Source organism: Eretmochelys imbricata, chromosome 4 (genome assembly GCF_965152235.1).
Source record: "Eretmochelys imbricata isolate rEreImb1 chromosome 4, rEreImb1.hap1, whole genome shotgun sequence".
Taxonomy (NCBI): Eukaryota; Metazoa; Chordata; order Testudines; family Cheloniidae; genus Eretmochelys; species Eretmochelys imbricata.
Window position 1 is genome coordinate 59,504,521 of NC_135575.1, and position 19,763 is coordinate 59,524,283.

At 40.0% G+C, this 19,763-nt stretch overlaps 1 protein-coding gene across 3 annotated transcripts in view; it reads right to left on the reverse strand.

The window, feature by feature from the left end:
• NR3C2 (nuclear receptor subfamily 3 group C member 2) overlaps positions 1-19,763 on the reverse strand; it is a 278,667-nt gene that overhangs the window by 45,554 nt on the left and 213,350 nt on the right. For all 3 annotated transcript variants that reach the window (XM_077815358.1, XM_077815356.1, XM_077815357.1), the window contains exon 4: positions 16,859-16,975. In XM_077815358.1, coding sequence (XP_077671484.1) covers positions 16,859-16,975 — 117 coding nt within the window. The remainder of the gene's footprint in view (positions 1-16,858; positions 16,976-19,763) is intronic.

A 19,763-nucleotide genomic window follows, 5' to 3' on the forward strand; every position in this document is an offset into this window, starting at 1 on the left:
TTGGTAATTCCCACAGAAACCAGCAGCCAACTACAGAAGATTCTGAGAACCTCTGAGAAGTAACTGCGTTGATCTTACTTTTTTTTAAGGTGTGTTTCACACTTCTTCTTTAATTGGACTACCAAATGTAAAGCTAATAAAGACAACTCAATATTGGAGAGAAAATATACTTCATAGCTCCTTCCTGTACCCCACAATGTCATAAAACTTAACATAGCCACAAGGCAGATCAGCAGGAATTCTGAATAAAGATAACTGCTAATCAAAAGCTCAAATCCTATAATTATTTTCTTTAGAAACATGTGCGTAATTCATATCAAGAAATTCAGCATCTGTATTCTAAGAGTGATTGGACACTTATGTGAATAATAGGAATATCAAAAGCTATAATAATCTATGCAAAAAAAAAGTTTTGGAAAGGACGTAAAACCTCATGTTCTAGGGCTTAAGCCAATCTCTAACTATTAAGTGTTAGGACAAGATTTTCATAATTCTGATCCTGTACCGCAGTTCCTAAATTCTTATATTCTTAAGGCTTTCTGAAACAGATTAAGAAAGGGGAAGTGTGGTGAAAGATGCCTTGCAAATGGCTCTGGCTTTAACATCTTGAATGTTTTACAAAGGTTTTTTGTTAGATCAGTATTTGTAGATGTCTAATATTCTTAGGTACCAGAATGCAAAATATAAAATAAAATACGAGGGGAAGACGTGGAAAATCATATAATGTTGACTTTTCTAAGCTACAGACAGCAGTACAGCAACAGGAATCCACAGCTCTTGTTGAAAAAGAGGATAATATGCAGAAGTATTGCTGCAGTACACAATAACATTTATATTCTACAATACTAGTCTTCTCTGAAGTGGAGAAACATGGTAGAGATCATATCAGAAAAGTCATCCCTACTTGTTACATGTTCAGCTAAAATGGATGTCCACTTACATAAAACTAAAACGGATAAAATCTACTGGTATTACCACTAATATATTTACAATGGAGAAAGAAATAAAACTAAATGAGAGCCTAGTTAAAATCAATAGGACCAATCCTGATCTGATGGAAGTCAATGATAAAACTTCAGCTGAATTCTATAGGAGCAGGACTAAGCCCACTATCCTAAGCCCTGGTCTACACTATAGGGTTAGGTCGAATTTAGCCACATAGGTCGATTTTAAAATGAATGCGTCTACACAACCAACCCCATTCCGTCGACCTAAAGGGCTCTTAAAATCAACTTCTGTACTCCTCCCGGGCGAGGGGAGTAGTGCTAAAATCGATCTTGCTGGGTCGAATTTGGGTAAGTGTGGACGCAAGTCAACAGTATTGGCCTCCGGGAGCTATCCCAGAGTGCTCCAGTGCTACCACTCTGGACAGCACTTTGAACTCCAATGCACTAGCTAGGTACACAGAAAAAGCCCCGGGAAATTTTGAATTTCTTTTCCTGTTTGGTCAGCGTGGCGAGCTCAGCAGCACAGGTGACCATGCAGTCTCCCCAGAATCACAAACGAGCTCCAGCATGGACTGAAAGGGAGACACCGGATCTGACTGCTGGGAAAAGACTCTGTGCAGGCCGAACTCCGACCAAAAGAAGAAATGCTAATATATATGCCAAAATTGCACAGGGCATGGTGGAGAGAGGCCACAACAGGGACACACAGCAGTGCCGCGTGAAAGTTAAGGAATTCAGGCAAACCTACCAAAAGACAAAGGAGGCAAAAAGAGGCAAAGGAGGCAAAAGGTCACTCCCATACATGCTGCTTCTATGATCAGCTGCATGGCATTCTAGGGGAGGACCCTACCACTACCCCACCACTGTCTGTGGACACCTGCAAGGGGGGAGTCTCATACAACAGGGAGGAGGATTTTGTGGATGAGGAAGAGGAGGAGGAGAATGCGCAGCAGGCAAGTGGTGAATCCGTTCTTCCCGGCAGCCAGGATCTTTTCATCACCCTGGAGCCAATACCCTCCCAAGGCGGGATCCCCAACCCTGAAGCTGGAGAAGGCAGCTCTGGTGAGTGCACATTTGTAACTACAGTACAGGGTTTAAAAGCAATAGTGTTTAATGTTTGATTTGCCCTGAAGAATTGGGATGCATTTGCGGCCAGTACAGCTACTGGAAAAGTCTGTTAACATGTCTGGGGATGGAGCGGGAATCCTCCAGGAACATCGCCATGAAGCTCTCCTGGAGGCACTCTGAAAGCCTTTGCAGAAGGTTTCTGAGGAGGGCTTATTTCGTCCTCCATGGTAGGACACTTTACCATGCCAAGCCAGTAGCATGTAGTCTGGAATCACTGCAGCACAAAGCATGGCAGCGAATGGTCCTGGGTTTTGGTCGCCTTCAAGCAACATTTGGTCTTTATCTTTCTGTGTTAGCCTCAGGAAAGTGATATCATTCATGGCCACCTGGTTCAAATAGGGGAATTTTTGTACGGAAACAGTACAAGAACCCCTTTCATGCTGGGCTGTTTGTGCTTGGCTAAAAGGGATCATCCCAGAAAATAGCCACGCAGTGGGGGGAGGGGTGAATGGATCATCCCAGAGAATAGCCACACAGTGGGGGGAGGAGTGAAGGGATCATCCCAGAGAATAGCCATGCAGTGGGGGGAGGGGTGAAGGGATCATGCCAGAGAATAGCCACACAGTGGGATGAGGGGAGGTGTGTGCTGCACATCCACATGAAAACCGCAGCCCCTCCTTTTAAACGTTAAACCCAACTGGCATTGCTTGCTTTGGGAAAGGATGGCGCTACAGTTTGAAACCATTCCCATGTGTTATGAAGGCGTAAGAAGCCAACCCCGTGTACCAAAAGGCTTGCCATGGCTGCCTGGAAACTGAATTCTGTTGCCCAACCATTTGTGATGTGTCACCATATCGGCAGATGCTCAATATAAAAGGCAAAATGCGACCTTGTACCTAAAGCACATGTGCTGTCTGCTGTGAATTGCTCGATTCACTGTGAAAGAGTCTCCCTTTTGTTCTCAGAAATGTATCATCTTAAATTTTACTCTCCCTTTTTCTCTCTCTCCCCAGGTGCAAATGTTTCTATGCTCCCCCTATCATCTCCATCCCTAAGGTTATTGCAGATTAGAAGGTGAAAAAAAACACACTCACAATGACATGCAGTCCATGCAGCTCATGCAGTCCTCCCACACTGATAGGGCACAGCTTAATGCATGGAGGCATTCAGCGGCAGAGGCCACGAAATCATTAAGTGAGCGTGCAAAGCAGAGGCAGGAGGCAATGCTGAGGTTAATGGGGAAGCAAACGGACATGATGAAGCATCTGCTGGAGCTGTAGGAAAGTCAACAAGAGCACAGATCCTTCACTGCATCCACTGTATAACTGCCTGCCCTCCTCCCCAAGTTCCATATCTTCCTCACCCAGACGCCCAAGAATGCGGGGGGCGGAGAGGCTCCGGGCACCCAGCCACTCCATTCCAGTGGATGGCCCAAGCAACAGAAGGCTGTCATTCAAACAGCTTTGATTTGTAGTGTGGCTACAATAAGCAATGTGGCCTTGTCCTTCCCCGCACTCCATCCCACCTGGGCTACCTTGTCAGTTATCTCACTTTTTTTTTAATTAATAAAGAAAGAATGCATGGTTTCAAAACCATAGTTACTTTATTTCCTTTGCCAGCTGTGATCGAAGGGGGAGGGTGGCTGGCTTATAGGGAATTAAAATCAACAAAGGGGACGGGTTTGCAGCAAGGAGAAACACACACAACTCTCACACCATAGCCTGGCCAGTCATGAAACTGGTTTTCAAAGCCTCTCTGACGTGCAGCGCGCCTAGCTGTGCTCTTCTAATCACCCTGGAGTCTGGCTGTTCAAAATTGGCCGCCAGGTGATTTGCCTCATCCTCCCATCCCGCCACAAATGTCTCCCCCTTACTCTCACAGATATTGTGGAGCACACAGCAAGCAGCAATAACAACGGGAGTGTTGGTTGTGCTGAGGTCTAACCTAGTCAGTAAACAGTGCCAGTGAGCTTTTAAACGTCCAAAGGCACATTCTACCACCATTCTGCACTTGCTCAACCTACAGTTGAACTGCTCCTTACTACTGTCCAGGCTGCCTGTGTACGGCTTCATGAGCCATGGGAGCAAGGGGTAGGCTAGGTCCCCAAGGATAACTATTGGCATTTCAACATCCCCAACGGTAATCTTTTGGTCTGGGAAGTAAGTCGCTTCTTGCAGCTGCTTGAACAGCCCAGAGTTCCTAAAGATGCGAGCGTCATGCACCTTTCCCAACCATCCCATGTTGATGTCGGTGAAACATCCCTTGTGATCCACCAGTGCTTGCAGCACCATTGAGAAGTACCCCTTGCAGTTTACGTACTGGTTGGCAAGGTGGTCCGATGCCAAGATAGGGATATGCATTCTGTCTATCATCCCACCACAGTTAGGGAACCCCATTACAGCAAAGCCATCCAGTATGACCTGCACATTTCCCAGAGTCTCTACCCTTGATAGCGGAACGTCAGTGATTGCACTGGCTACTTGGATCACAGCAGTCCCCACAGTGGACTTTCCCACTCCAAATTGATTCCCGACTGACCGGTAGCAGTCAGGCATTGCAAGCTTCCACAGGGCTATCGCCACTCACTTCTCAGTTGTCAGGGCAGCTCTTATCTTGGTATTTCTTCCCTTCAGGGCGGGGGGAAGCACCTCACAAAGTTCAAGGAAAGTGGCCTTACGCATGCGAAAGTTTCGCAGCCACTGTGAATCATTCCATACCTGCAACATTATACGGTCCCACCAGTCAATGCTTGTTTGCTAGGCCCATAATCGGCGTTTCACTGTATCAACCAGTCGCACTACCACCATGATGTCCAAATTGCCACAGTCCGTGTTTTCAGGAACATCTGTGTCCATGTCCTCATCACAATCATCCTCGTGCTGGCGTCTCTTAGCCCGGGTCTGCACACACTCCAGGATAATGTGCGAGGTGTTTACAATGCTCACAACAGCAGCGGTGAGCTAAGCGGGCTCCATGCTTGCCGTGGTATGGCGTCCGCATGGGTAACCCAGGAAAAAAGACGCAAAATGATTCTCTGCTGTTGCTTTCACGGAGGGAGGAAGGAAGGGAGGGGCGACTGACGACATGTACCCAAACCCACCCGCAACAATGTTTTTGCCCCATCAGGCATTGGGAGCTTAACCCAGAATTCCAATGGGCAGTGGAGACTGCGGGAACTGTGGGATAGCTACCCACAGTGCACCACTCTGTAAGTTGATGCTAGCCACGGTATTGAGGACACACTCCATGGACTTAATGCACTTAGTGGGGACATACACAATTGACTGTATAAAATCGATTTCTAAAAATCGACTTCTATAAAATCAACCTAATTTCGTAGTGTAGACATACCCTAAGAGAGATGTTTGGAGAATTTGTAAAACCATGTGAAGACTTTGAATCTAGATGTGAGAATCCTTAAAGTAAGGGAGCCTGATGAGTTGGAGGATATAAGGAGGACTTAATCCTAAAGATCCTTAAATTAAGTATCAACATCTGCCTGGAAATGAGATACAGAATCCCTATGCAAGCTCTGGGGAAGAAGGAAAATAGAAACATTGTATTAAACCTGCTTTTAGCAGGTAGTATAAAATATTGTCAGAGCTACAAGACAGAAGATATTTCTCCCCCTCCCCCACGTCAGCCTTATAACTCAGGCAAGAAGGATGGACCACATTTTCCTAAAATGATTGTTTGGAAGGCCAGCACTGAACAGGGAGCTGGTACCCAGGCATCAGCCTCTCTCTTTTGGGCCTGTGGAATGTAGGTGAAAAACGGGGCCTTGAAAGTTTGAGGGCTAGGGTTTTGTCTTCTTATGATCTGTAAAGCACTTAGTATAATTTTGGTGATAGACAGGTTGTATTTCATATTGTTGAATGTTAATTTATGTAATATGAATTCTAATGAACCCTTATATATGCTTGAAATTAGTAATTTTCATTTTCACCACTGACTTATCATATAACTGTGAGACACAAATGCTGAAAAATAGCACGCTACTACTATTGGATAATACCATACACAAATATTGGACAGTATTAATATGATTAAATTGGTTGTGTTACAATGGTATAGTATTTTGTTTTGCTGTATTTCTTTAGTCTACAAATCTATAGATTACTTTTTTCTTTTCATGCTGAGACACATCTAAGAGTATATTAGATGTGGATCCCTTGTAATTTTCCCCCTTTCCCCTGCTTTTTGCCTTAAATAACCACAAAAATAATGTTTTCTAAAGAAAACTGTAGTTACAATATATGCTTAATATCAAATGCAGATGTACCTGTAACAAGCCATGTTCCCCTTGGACAAGGGAAGAAGAATTTTTACATAAGTGATGTTTTCAGAGAACAGCTTGGTTGCTGCCCATCACAAACTAATTACTGTTTGCAGAGCTAATGACTAGTTAACGCTGCCAAAGTTAGAGCTCCATTTATCTTAGCTTAAATTCTGCTGGAATACAAGGACTAAGCTAACCATGGCTAGGAGAATCTTAGCCTCACCCAAATCCTGCAAAAAAAAAATTTTAGTCAACAGTAATGCACCATCACAGTCTTTTTGGAAAAAGGAGAGGGAGGCACAAACAGCTTTACAGCAACACACTGCCACAGGTGTCAGACTCTCTTCCTATAGCCCCACTTAATAGTGCTTGTTAGACTTCTTAAACAACTGCCTGACTTACATAATCAACAAACCAACCAGATTTACTGCCACAAGAAACTTAGGGGGATTTACCAGAGAAGCAGGCAATTGGGATAAGGAAAAGGGAGAGACTACAAAGCAGTGTAGTGTGTGCATATGGAGAAGAGGAGAACTTATCAGGAGAGGGACCAAAGAAAGGGGAAAACAAGATGGAAATGACTACAGAACAGGTGAAAGATTGAGAATAGGACACAAAAAATAACGAGGACAGAGGGAAGAGAGAAGAAATACAGAATGAAGGGGAAAGGCATGCTGCTCTACTTTAGAAAAAGGTTTAAGAAAAGAGAAGGTGAAATACAAGACAGAGTGAAAAGAACACAGAGAGAAAAGCCATAGGGGGAAAAAGGGGGGGGGGGAGTGGAGTATATGTTAAAAAAAAAAAAGGAAAGTAAAGAAGTAGAAGAATTTAGGCACAGCTTCAGCATGAGAGAAGGAAGGAGAGGAGTAGAAAATTATACCAATGCTGTGAGCCCAAAGGATTAGGATAACAGTGGAGTTGCCAACAGTGATTGTTAAATGAGTATTACTGGATACACACTCTGGAACTGTGGTTAAACAATTCTGCAATTAAATAATTGGTGTTGTCTTGGTTTCTAGTTACTCTGGACTCTGTAGTTAAATAACAGGTGTCCTAGTTTTTAGATATTTTGTTTGACTAGCAGTTCTAGTTTATTACTATATTTCTCTTTCTTTAACTAAATTTTCATACTTTCTCAAGCAGATACAGAACCACTGTGTACTTGGGGGCAAATCCTGCCTCCTGTTACAGTGCCTGAAAAATCAAAAGAACTGATAGAGTTCCACTGTACAGTGAGAGGCAGTGGAGAAGCTGCTTGGAAGAAATCTCCATTCGCTGCATTATTGTTCAGTGTCAGCCTGCCTGTGGGGCAGGCAGAGAGATCTGGGGTCAGTAAACCAGCAATATATAGATCCATTGACCAAAACCGCTGTATAGGCAGCTTCTAGAGTTCTGTCAGCTGCTTTTACACCAACAAGATGCAGTATAAGTGATGATGTTCTTGCAAAGGTCCAGATTCTGTTCCCCTCAAACACCACATAGGTCCCTCATGACTGTGATAATGTTATTTATGGATAGTTATGATTTACTTCCAATACACATTATTTTATACCTGAACATTCCAAGGGAAAATTTTTGCAGACCTCCATTTTTAGGTTTAAAAAAATTTTATAAGTAGATATGTTGATAGAATAATATTTATAAAACTACTTCCTTTTCCCCTCTTTTTTACTCAGGATTGGCATGGGAGACAGTATTTGGCCCTCAGTTGGAAGTTAAAATATATATAGTCAGTGCACTAAGGTGTACTAAACCACAGCTTAAATTAAAAAAGGAAAACAAATGGTAGGATGATACTAAACTGGGAGGAGTGGTAGATACGCTGGAGGGGAGGGATAGGATACAGAAGGACCTAGACAAATTGGATTGGGCCACAAGAAATCTGATGAGGTTCAATAAGGATAAGTGCAGGGTCCTGCACTTAGGATGGAAGAATCCAATGCACCGCTACAGACTAGGGACCGAATGGCTAGGCAGCAGTTCTGCGGAAAAGGACCTAGGGGTGACAGTGGACAAGAAGCTGGATATGAGTCAGCAGTGTGCCCTTGTTGCCAAGAAGGCCAATGGCATTTTGGGATGTATAAGTAGGGGCATAGCGAGCAGATCGAGGGACGTGATCGTTCCCCTCTATTCGACATTGGTGAGGCCTCATCTGGAGTACTGTGTCCAGTTTTGGGCCCCACACTACAAGAAGGATGTGGATAAATTGGAGAGAGTCCAGCGAAGGGCAACAAAAATGATTAGGGGTCTAGAACACATGACTTATGAGGAGAGGCTGAGGGAGCTGGGATTGTTTAGCCCGCAGAAGAGAAGAATGAGGGGGGATTTGATAGCTGCTTTCAACTACCTGAAAGGGGGTTCCAAAGAGGATGGCTCTAGACTGTTCTCAATGGTAGCAGATGACAGAACGAGGAGTAATGGTCTCAAGTTGCAGTGGGGGAGGTTTAGATTGGATATTAGGAAAAACTTTTTCACTAAGAGGGTGGTGAAACACTGGAATGCGTTACCTAGGGAGGTGGTAGAATCTCCTTCCTTAGAGGATTTTAAGGTCAGGCTTGACAAAGCCCTGGCTGGGATGATTTAACTGGGAATTGGTCCTGCTTCGAGCAGGGGGTTGGACTAGATGACCTTCAGGGGTCCCTTCCAACCCTGATATTCTATGATTCTATGTAGGGTGACCAGACAGCAAGTATGAAAAATCGGGATAGGGGCTGGGGAGGTAATAGGAGCTTATATAAGAAAAAGACCCCAAAATCGGGACATCTGGTCACCATAACAAATGGCCACACTGAAGGTAACTTATTTTGAATTCATGTATTAGGTATAGCCAGGTATTAGATATCATAGAATATCAGGGTTGGAAGAGACCTCAGGAGGTCATCTAGTCCAACCCCCTGCTCAAAAACAGGACCAATCCTCAGTTAAATCATCCCAGCCAGGGCTTTGTCAAGCCTGACCTTAAAAACTTCTAAGGAAGGAGATTCCACCACCTCCCTAGGTAACGCATTCCAGTGTTTCACCACCCTCCTAGTGAAAAAGTTTTTCCTAATATCCAACCTAAATCTCCCCCACTGCAACTTGAGACCATTATTCTTTATCCTGTCCTCTTCTGCCACTGAGAATAGTCTAGAACCATCCTCTCTGGAACCACCTCTCAGATAGTTGAAAGCAGCTATCAAATCCCCCCTCATTCTTCTCTTCTGCAGACTAAACAATCCCAGTTCCCTCAGCCTCTCCTCGTAAGTCGTGTTCCAGACCCCTAATCATTTTTGTTGCCCTTCGCTGGACTCTTTCCAATTTATCCACATCCTTCTTGTAGTGTGGGGCCCAAAACTGGACACAGTACTCCAGATGAGGCCTCACCAATGTCGAATAGAGGGGGACGATCACGTCCCTCGATCTGCTTGCTATGCCCCTACTTATACAGATCTTAATGTTGGGGAGTTGTTTGCAACTGATGCTACAGTGTAAAAAAAGCCTATTTCCAAAGACACTTTTACAGGAATATTTAGGTTGTCAGAAAAAAAGTCTAATGCATTTGCTTACATTTTAGCAATCGTCAAAGTGATGATTAATTGACAAATAACAGCTTCATAGGATACTACTCTGTGAGGGAACAACTTTTACCAACTGCCAATTAGTAGTTTACTGGTAAAATAAAAATTAAAAAGCTTTATCCAAAAAAGCTTAATAAGAATTGGCTAGAAGTCTGAAGATTCTGCCCAAATATGATATCTTGGAAAAAACAGCAAAACAGACACAGTGCAAATGTGCTAATATTTTTAGTATATGAAGTGTCTTTCTGCGAACTTTCATCAATACCAAGAGAGATGCATTGACTACATTTTAAAATGGCAATCTAATATGCAAAGAATTTAAAAATAACTGTCCGAGAAAGAAAATGTTATCTTTCCTGAAAGCCAGGCTTAAATCATTCTTGTTCAGATATTCATATAATTAATCTATTACTATTTATTTATTCATTCATAAATTATGTGTCACATTTAGTGTTTTTGGAGTTTTGCATTGTATATTAAATACATCATTACACATGTTCATCAAATACTAGAACTAGAAGCAAAACCCAAGTACTAGATTGCCATAAATTAGTCAACTACAATTCTAATGTTTACCATCCACTCCTATTTACCAGTGTACTCTACAGCTCTTCCTTGTGGAAAGAATGCAGTAACTTGAAAAATCATTGCATTACAGTAATTTGGGTTAAAAAAATGAAAGCAAAGTTAACACAACTTGAAATAATGCACATACACTGCTAAGAAACAATGTATGAACAATATATTTTGGTTGTGACATTAGTAGAAGGAGCCACTGCACTCTTTAGATCAATTTAAATTGTGCAAAACCCAAAGCGGCAGTAAGAGCTCTCTCTCAGGAAAAAGAGCAAAGGGCTCTTTTGGAGTTTCTAGTACCTTAGTTTCCCCAAAAGAGCAACCTCATAGATGGAGGAGGAGGGCATGGATTAGTTCATACAGTTACGAGATTGATATCAAGATATAAAAAGACTAACTTTTGTCTCATGATACTGAGTCTTTACGAGGGTTTTTATGTCATTACTGACAGATAGCAGTTAATGGAGTTTTGATAGGTCACATAAACATTGGTATGTATGCTTTAACATATTATATTTATACTTTTGGTTTATATAGTATTGTAATGTATTTTCCTGTGCTGCAATAAGTCAAATAAAACTAGAGAAAGAAAATGTAAAGTGCAGAAGATAGTTTCCTCAAAATTAGTTTAAAAATGGATAATTTGCTCATCAGTTAAAGGTCAGATGTCAGCATTTCCCCAAAATCTTGATTTGCTGCCATCATTCTCTAAATACCTTCTTAACAGCTCCAGTAGGTAAATGTGTTTGTAATTATCTTCTGTTGTCTCTTCTAGAAGAGCAAAAACATCACAAATATGCATAGTAAATAGTTACAAATATAGTTATACCTTTCTAGGTAATCAAGTTCTGGATGCCTGAATTCCTGCCATTTGAAGAAGCAGAGTGTCAGAATGATTTGGGGAGGAAGAGCATCTACTCACATGGAGTACATCAGAAAGTGAAGTAGCAGGAAAAGTGGTTCTAACAATGTAAACAAGATCCAGGGGAGAAGATTTTGACTGGCAAAACGTGCCTTCTAAAGATTTGTACCAATTATTATTATTATTGTTTTTGCTGATGATGAAATAAGAAGGGCAAGCATAGGAAAAGGACCAAAGAATTTAGTTTACATATCATCCAAGAGATGGCCTCTCTTTATGAGATCTGACAAGATCACAGCACAAGGTAGTATAGTTGCAGGCTACAAAGATTCAAAATTACATTACAAACTGAACATGCCCTCCCAAATGACAACATTGAATGAACATGATCATTGATTTTCTTATTTCTTTTTTTGTCAAGAGAAATGTCTCAGATTTTAAAATTAAACACCGTAACTGGTTTGATTTCTGTGAAACCTGAATGTGTTTACTGAGCTAAAACAGGTAAAGTAATATACACATCATGTGAAGCACAACTAACAAGCATCTGAAAATTGGTAAATGTTAAAAACAACAAAACAGCCTAAAATTTAACAAAATACAACTTTCTCATGGAACATAAGGTTGTTGCTTTTTTTAAACCATGCAATCTTCTTGTGCCTTCTTTTCCAAATGCAAATTAGTTTAATTTGCATTTGGAAAATAGGGATAAACCTGATTCTAGTAAATTTTTCATTTCAGTTTGGAAATAAAAGATAGAGTCATTGAAAATTAAATTACCTAAATAAATCCAAATATAAATGACAAAACTAAGGTGTTCATAATTCAGGTGACAAAGTATTTGGTAATATGCTCAGGTACATTTTTGTTAAATTTAAAACTGTACATTACATAAGGGCAAAAAACTGATTGCATATTTAGTTTCTGTAACTTTTTCCATTCTAACATATAGTTATGCTAAATCAGATTAATTTGCATGTTCAAATTAAACCACTAATACTTTGGAATAGCTATGAAAGTTTTGTTTAATGAAAAAAGGCTCAAATTAGAGGTAATTCTCTCTCTCTGACACAGACACAGACACACACACAGACACAGTTAATTCCATATTGTATAGTTTAGGACTTGGAAAAAGCAGGCAACTCTTATGAAACATTTAGGCGGAATTATGGAAATTAAAGATGGAAAAGATGTAGTTGGCTAACTAGTCCATCTCCCTGCTAATGCAGGATTGTTCCCTCTACAGGAACTAGATTTCCTAGTGTTTTGTGAAGTCTAAAGTTTTAAATGCATAATGGGGTTTTTACCACTTCCCTTGAGAAAACACTCCATATGTAATGGTGGGCACTAATATGCAGAGTAACTTTAGGTATAAGTTCATGGTGGGATCAACTCATATACTATATGATGGAAATATACAGGGTTTTTGATCAAAATGAAATGTTTGCAGATATTTTTCATTTTGGGAGAAATTTTTCAACAAAAAATAGAAACCTGAAACTTTTCTTGGTTTTCAACTTTAAAAAGTTTCACTTCTCCCCCCATTTCTTTTTCTCCTTCTCCAAAAACTGAAAATGTGTTTTCTTTTGAATTTTTCCACAGAAAATAATTACTATTTTCCTATCAGCCCTAATAAATGCCTGTATGTCTTTTTTTTCCAGTTAAAACTTAATGAAGTATTCAGAGAATTAATACAAAGCCAGCAGCACAAATATTTTTCACGCTGTTTGTTCAGCATGCCTTAACTATGACCTGGAGATATTATTCTATGGGTAAAAAAAAAAAATTGTTCAGTCTCCATATACATTGGACTTTATAATCATACTTCTATGAAGGGTGACAATTCATGCCAAATGTAAGGATGATAATTTTGGGGAAAGGATAACACCTATGCACTAAGAACTGAATTGAGACCACATAGACCACCATTTTAAATCAGAGTGTAATTTAGATCCAGACAAAGAAGTGAAAGACTTATCATGTTATCAATAACCTGATCCAATCTTTTTTTCAGATTATCTTGAATACATTAAGAATACTTCAGTAAGTAGACCTAACAGAGTAACAGAATCCCATGGATGAAGTCATCACATATGTAAGTGAATACAAGATCAGGGCCTAACTTACCTATGTATTCTTTATATAAGATTTGTAGTCTCCACAGCCAGAATGGTAAATCATTTGAAAATTGACAATCAATTCTATTTATCTTAAATATATTAACAATATTTCAGTAAGCTTTAAGACCATCAAATCCTTGTTGTTGCAAGGGACAAATCTCAATAGACCTCAGCCTACCTTATAACTTTCTGATAGGATTCAAGCAAGAACAGTATTTTGGGCCTGTACCATAGTATATTCAGGAAGAAAACTTCAGAACTGATTAAATCTTTCTGGCCCATAATTAATTGAAAATTAACTACAGTTTCTTGGAAAAAAGCAGACTAAAAAATGGGCCAGCATACATTTTTAACACAGTTGCTTCATCTGAATGTCTTCCAATAATTAAGTCTAACATACAGCATTAGAAGCAAAAAAAAAACAAAAAAAAACCCCACAACCCCAAACAAATAATGGGTCCGGAAAAGGTTCAAAGCAGTACTTGTTGCAGGGAGAGGGAGAGAGAGAGATCTGTGAAGGAGAGGGTTGGACTATGTTAACATTTAGCTACTTTAACTTTTGTAGCAACTACTAATTATCGCCCCTTCTCATAAAATCAGACAGACTTATGAAGTAAATAACCTCACTGAAGAAATCATTATGTGGTGACTTGATGAATAATTGTCCAAAGACCATCAGAATATAAAAGGAGAATGGATGATGTTACAATTTTCATCATATAAAAGAAGGTAAATGATAAAATAGCTATACTAACTTTGGTGAGTCTTCATGCAAAGATCTGTTGGTTTTTATAAGCATTGTTTTAGATACATTTGTAAAAGGTGCCAAAACAGGGCATGGGTGCTTTAACATAAATCAAAGTACTACATTTTAAAAAAATGTCTGAACACACTATAAAATGTACATGCTCAAAATACACACATAACAGTCTGTATTACTGTAAACACCGGAAAAAATATTTTTTGGGAAAAAAGACCAATGGTGTCAAAAAAGATCAGCAAAATACATGAGGTTCTGCAAAAACTCACTGCATTTATTGCAGAAAAATGTGGAACATCTACCCTGGATTTTCCATTATTCTGTCAATTTTGGTTGCTATAAAAAAGTTTTCCATTACAGAGATGAAGAAAGAAGTAAGATGGTAGCTAACTTTTACATCATAAAATGTAATGTGCTTTAAAAATTCTTCTACCAAAGAAGAGTTTGAGTTCTCCTATTAAGTAACAGTTTTGGTTCTTTCATTCCGATCAGCAGATCAGGAGGGATACAAAGGAGACCCAATTTCTTTACAAATCCTAGGAAGAGAGGTCCTTGTTCTCCAGAGCAATATCTGGGAACTACAATTTAGAATTTAAAGCAGTTTTCCTATAGATTTCCCTGTCCAAATCATACAACCTATTTGGTTAGAAAATAAGTTCCTTTGGAAGTCCAACACATAAGGCAGCTTTGATTTAGTTTGTGTTTGGGGTTCATCTTTCCTTCAAATTAGATGGTGAGAAATTAAATTGAGTTTATTTCTCTGAGCAAGAGAGCAGAGCCAATGGGAGAATCTCTTCCATTTCTGTAGATAAATAGTACAGGTTGCCCTCTTCCTACTATTCAGTTACACCTCTTTCACTTCCTCAGAGGAGGCGGCATAAGGTGCATGTGTGGGCTGAACAGACACTCCTAGTGGAAAAACTCTGATGAAGGGCTTGAGAGGCTCATCCACACCTGAAATAGAGCAACCATGGGGACACTATTCGAAGAAGAACTGATTGTTCCAATGCCAATTTGATCTTTACCTTGAGACAGCTATTTGAAAATACTGCTGAATTTAATAAGCCATGTGCACCACTTTTTATTGACTTTTGTCAGGACTTTGATTCAGTGCATTGAGCAAGTTTGTAGGATCTGATGAAGCAACTTGACACTATCTTCCCAGGAATGCCATTGATAGAAGAACTCTATAATAGAATGGAAAGCTGTGTTTGAGTCACAGATACACAACATGGTTTCCTATTGCCACAGGAATTCATCAAGGCTGCATTCTTTCACCATCATAGTTTGATATTGGCATTGATTGGTTGATGGACAAGACTGAGGGGATAGCTCTTGCCGTGGCACTAAGCTGAACACCATACTGCTTCAAGATTTCAAATATGTCGATCATATTCAGTGAATCGCTGCAGCTGATGGATGATCTGGTTTAACAAGAAACAGTGCACACTGGTCTGGTTATTCATCCAGATAAAACAAAGTCTCTGGTCATTACCATCAAGCAGCCTCCAGCTCCTGATTATAACCACCTCAGTGTCAACCTGTCAAGACAGAACATTGAGCAGCTGGCTATTGTCAAACATTTGGGCAGTGTCATAGACAGTACAGGAGGATGCTTGAAAGATGCAGACACTAGTAAGGCAGCAGTTTTGGGCCCTTCAGTTGCCTCTACTGGGACGCTGTGACACCAAAGTTGCTGTGAAGCTGCAGATCTATAGTACTACCGTTATATCATCTCTGTTGCACAGAAGTGAAACTCAGGCACTGAGAAAGGCTGAAGAAGACTAGATTGATGTTTTCGATTCTCATCATCTACATCAGCTGCTCCACATCAAGTGGCAGGAAAAGATCAGAAATGAGGATGCTGAAAGCAGAACCCACCAATCACCTCCATCAGCACAGGTTCAGTTTCAGTGGCAGTCTTGTATGGATATATTGCAATAGAAGACTAATGAATTCCGAAATATGTATACCAAAGAATGCCACTACACATCCAGTGATCACATGGACACCAGCAGCTTCGGTAGAGTGATAAGATCACCAGTGATGGACATACATTGAATATCCAGTCAGACCATTTTAAGGACCTAGCCAGAGATCGATCTGGGTAGTGCTCAATCAGCAAGGAGGCCAAGTCCCTTTGGGATTTGCCATGATGACAATGACAACAACATGATTTTCAGAATATCTGTGGTAATTATATTATGAAGAAAATGTTTTGAGTCCTGTTATTTGAATATGAATTAGGCAGCACTAATCTATCAATATAAAGGCTTCAATCCTTACTAGAATGGATACTAACATTAAAGCTGAGAGATATCACTTTGCAAGAACTTGTCTTTTGTTAAGGTGTACAATGTTTTTAAATGATCTCAAGAACATTCCCCACCATCATCACAAAAAATCCCATACACAATTCTTGAGGCTTCCATACTCCTAGCTTTAGTGAAACTCCACTAAAATTACTGTCATCATCAAACACCCACTCTTCTTGTTCTGAGCCATAAAATACATATCTCCCAAAAACTGATTTAGAATGACAGTAGGGTTTATTAACTTTTGTGCATTTCTCTCAGTGTAATTCCACCTGAAAGGTTTGAGATTATGCAGCTATGTATGTAAAAAGCAGCATGTTAAAAATATTTTTGCCTAACAAATTAAAATAAAGAACTATAAATGGTATGCTTACCTCCTAAATTCATTCCAGCTTGTAGACATTTCTGTAATCGGCAAGCTGGGCAGTTCTTCCTTCGAATCTTATCAATAATACAGTCATTTCTTCCTGCACATAGGTAATTGTGCTGCCCTGAATGAACCAAAAACAAAACAGAATGTTATTTGAATACCATATATATAAATATTTCCCATTCATTCTATTTTCCATCCATTCTGTAGTGATTTTGAGTTTCCTGTTAAAGCACAGAATCTCTCTTCCCAGTCTCTAGCTACCTTGGTGACCTATCATAGAATCTTCCCTCACGCTTCCAAAGCGAACAGAAACCACCCCACCATAGACCGTGCTACAGGAAGCAGGACCCTGAGTTTTAATAAGGAGATGAATATTTGCATCACTTATTAGATGGATTTCTTGCCTGTCCTGTGAACAGGATTAAACTGCTTATTTAAAAATGGGTCTCAGATACATTGGGGTTGAGGTTTTTGGGAGCCCCTAAAGTTTTATCATCATTACAGGTTATTTAAGACCCATAAGTACAAAGCTCTGCTTTGTACAAAAATAAAGATATAGTCCCTGCCCCAAAGTGTTTACAATCTAAATTAGAAATAGACAATACAGGGCAGATGCAATATAAACTATCACAACAGAGTCCAATCTTTTTTAAAACAAACACACTCTGAACTGCTTAATCAGTCATCTTATATGTGGTTGATTATTTCTGAAAGCTTTGCAAATAAGGTTCTTCTTCACCAATGCATTACTCCAATTGTATGCAGTTATGAATCAAGCCCAAAGGATGGATTTGAATGAAGAGAGGGTAGATATTTGGTTCTCAATGAATAAAAGAAAGGAAGAAGGCATGGAGATGAGGGTGTGGGAAGGATACAAAAGGATGTTCAGTTTTTCAGATTGGGAGAACTGTAGATAGTAGGGAAAAAGGAGGAAATAAGAGCAGAATTGTCGGCGGGGCAGAATCATGAAGAGTTTTATGCTTAAATCTGATGTGGAAGGAAAGAGGACAGCAGCAAAGTGCTAATGTAACACAGTCAGAGTGATGTAAGAGAAGATTATTTCATTTGCATCCGTTTATGCAGACTAGACTGGAAGGGACATGATGCAATGTTGGGCACATCAGAAGAGGATGAGTTTGCAGCAGCTGTGGTGACAGATGTCCTGTACATATATAAAGAGGTTTTATGACATGACTGAGGATAGCTCAGAGAAGGGGTAGAGAAAGAAATGACAGGATTTGCCAAGAGCATGGATTCAAAAGAATAGACAAAAGTCAAATCCAATACTGAGGTGGTCAGTTTGTGCCACAGACATAATAAAAGCAGTAACTGTGAAGGAGAAGCATTTGGGAGAAAAGAGGACAAGTTCAGTTTTCACTTTATTGAGTTTGAGATACCAGTGAAGATGTCAGAGAGGCAAGATGGCTGGGGGGGGGAGGGGTAAATGAGAGAGGTAGTTTTGTGAGTTATCACTGTAGAAAAGGTAACAGAAATATGGGAGTGAATGAGGTTATTCACAAAAAGAATATAGAGGGTGAAGAGGAAAGGCCAACAACATCACTGCCGGAAACACGGGCAGATTGTGGTGAAGGGATGAGGAACCACTCAGGCATTGTGGTGAAGTAGTGGTCAGAGAAGTATGAAGAAAATGAAGAGTCAAGAGAACTGACTGTAGCACTGAAACGGTCAACTGTGGCAAAGGAAACAGCTAGATCAAGGAGGCCATTAGTCATGGCTAGGAAGAGCTCTATATTGGTGTCAGTAATCTAGGACTCAGGTGAACTGGGTTCTATTCCTCGTTATTCCACTGACTGGCTGGCTGACCTTGGGCAAGACTTCTGTGACTCTGTTTTCCCTCACACCCTATGTCTGTCTGGTCTACTTAGCATGTAAAGGCAGGGACCTTTTCCATTTGTTCAGCACCTAGCACTGCACGGACCCAGTCTTGCTGGGGGCTGCTAGATGCTGCTGTAAGACAACAAATAAATCATCATAATATGGTAAATTAAAAACCTAAAGCCCTAGAAGTACTGTATGCCACCTAAAGGTTTTATAAGAACTCTGATCCCTGCAGCAGAACTCTGACAAAAAGACTGGAACTTTGGGGTAGTCCATTCATGAATATATGTCAAAGAAAGAAAACAAATTAAACCTGGATAATATAATGAAACTAGGGCTGTCAAGCGATTAAAAAAAATTAATCGCAATTAATCGCACTGTTAAACAATAGTAGAATACCATTTATTTAAATATTTTTGGATGTTTTCTACATTTTCAAATATATTGATTTCAATTACAACACAGAATACAAAGTCTTCACTTACAAAGGGCATACAGTGCTCACTTTCTATTTATTTTTTATTACAAATATTTGCACTGTAAAAATCAAAAGAAACACTATTTTTTGATTCACCTAATACAAGTCCTGTAGTGCAATCTCTTTATCATGAAAGTTAAACTCACAAATGTAGAATTATGTACAAAAGATGACTTCGGTCAAAAACAGAACAATGTAAAACTTTAGAGCCCATGAGTCCACTCAGTCCTACTTCTTGTTCAGCTAGTCACTCAGAAAAACAAGTTTGTTTACATTTGTAGGAGATAATGCTGCCCTCTTCTTGTTTACAATGTCACCTGAAAGTGAGAAAAGGCTTTCTCATGGCACTGTTGTAGCCGGTGTAGCAAGATATTTACGTGCCAGATGTGCTAAAGATTCATATGTCCCTTCATGCTTCAACCCCCATTCCAGAGAACATGCATCCATGCTGATGACGGGTTCTGCTTGATAACAATCCAAAGCAGTGCGGACTGATGCATGTTCATTTTAATCATCTGAGTCAGATGCCACCAGCAGAAGGTTGATTTTCTTTTTTGGTGGTTCGGGTTCTGTAGTTTTTGCATCGGAG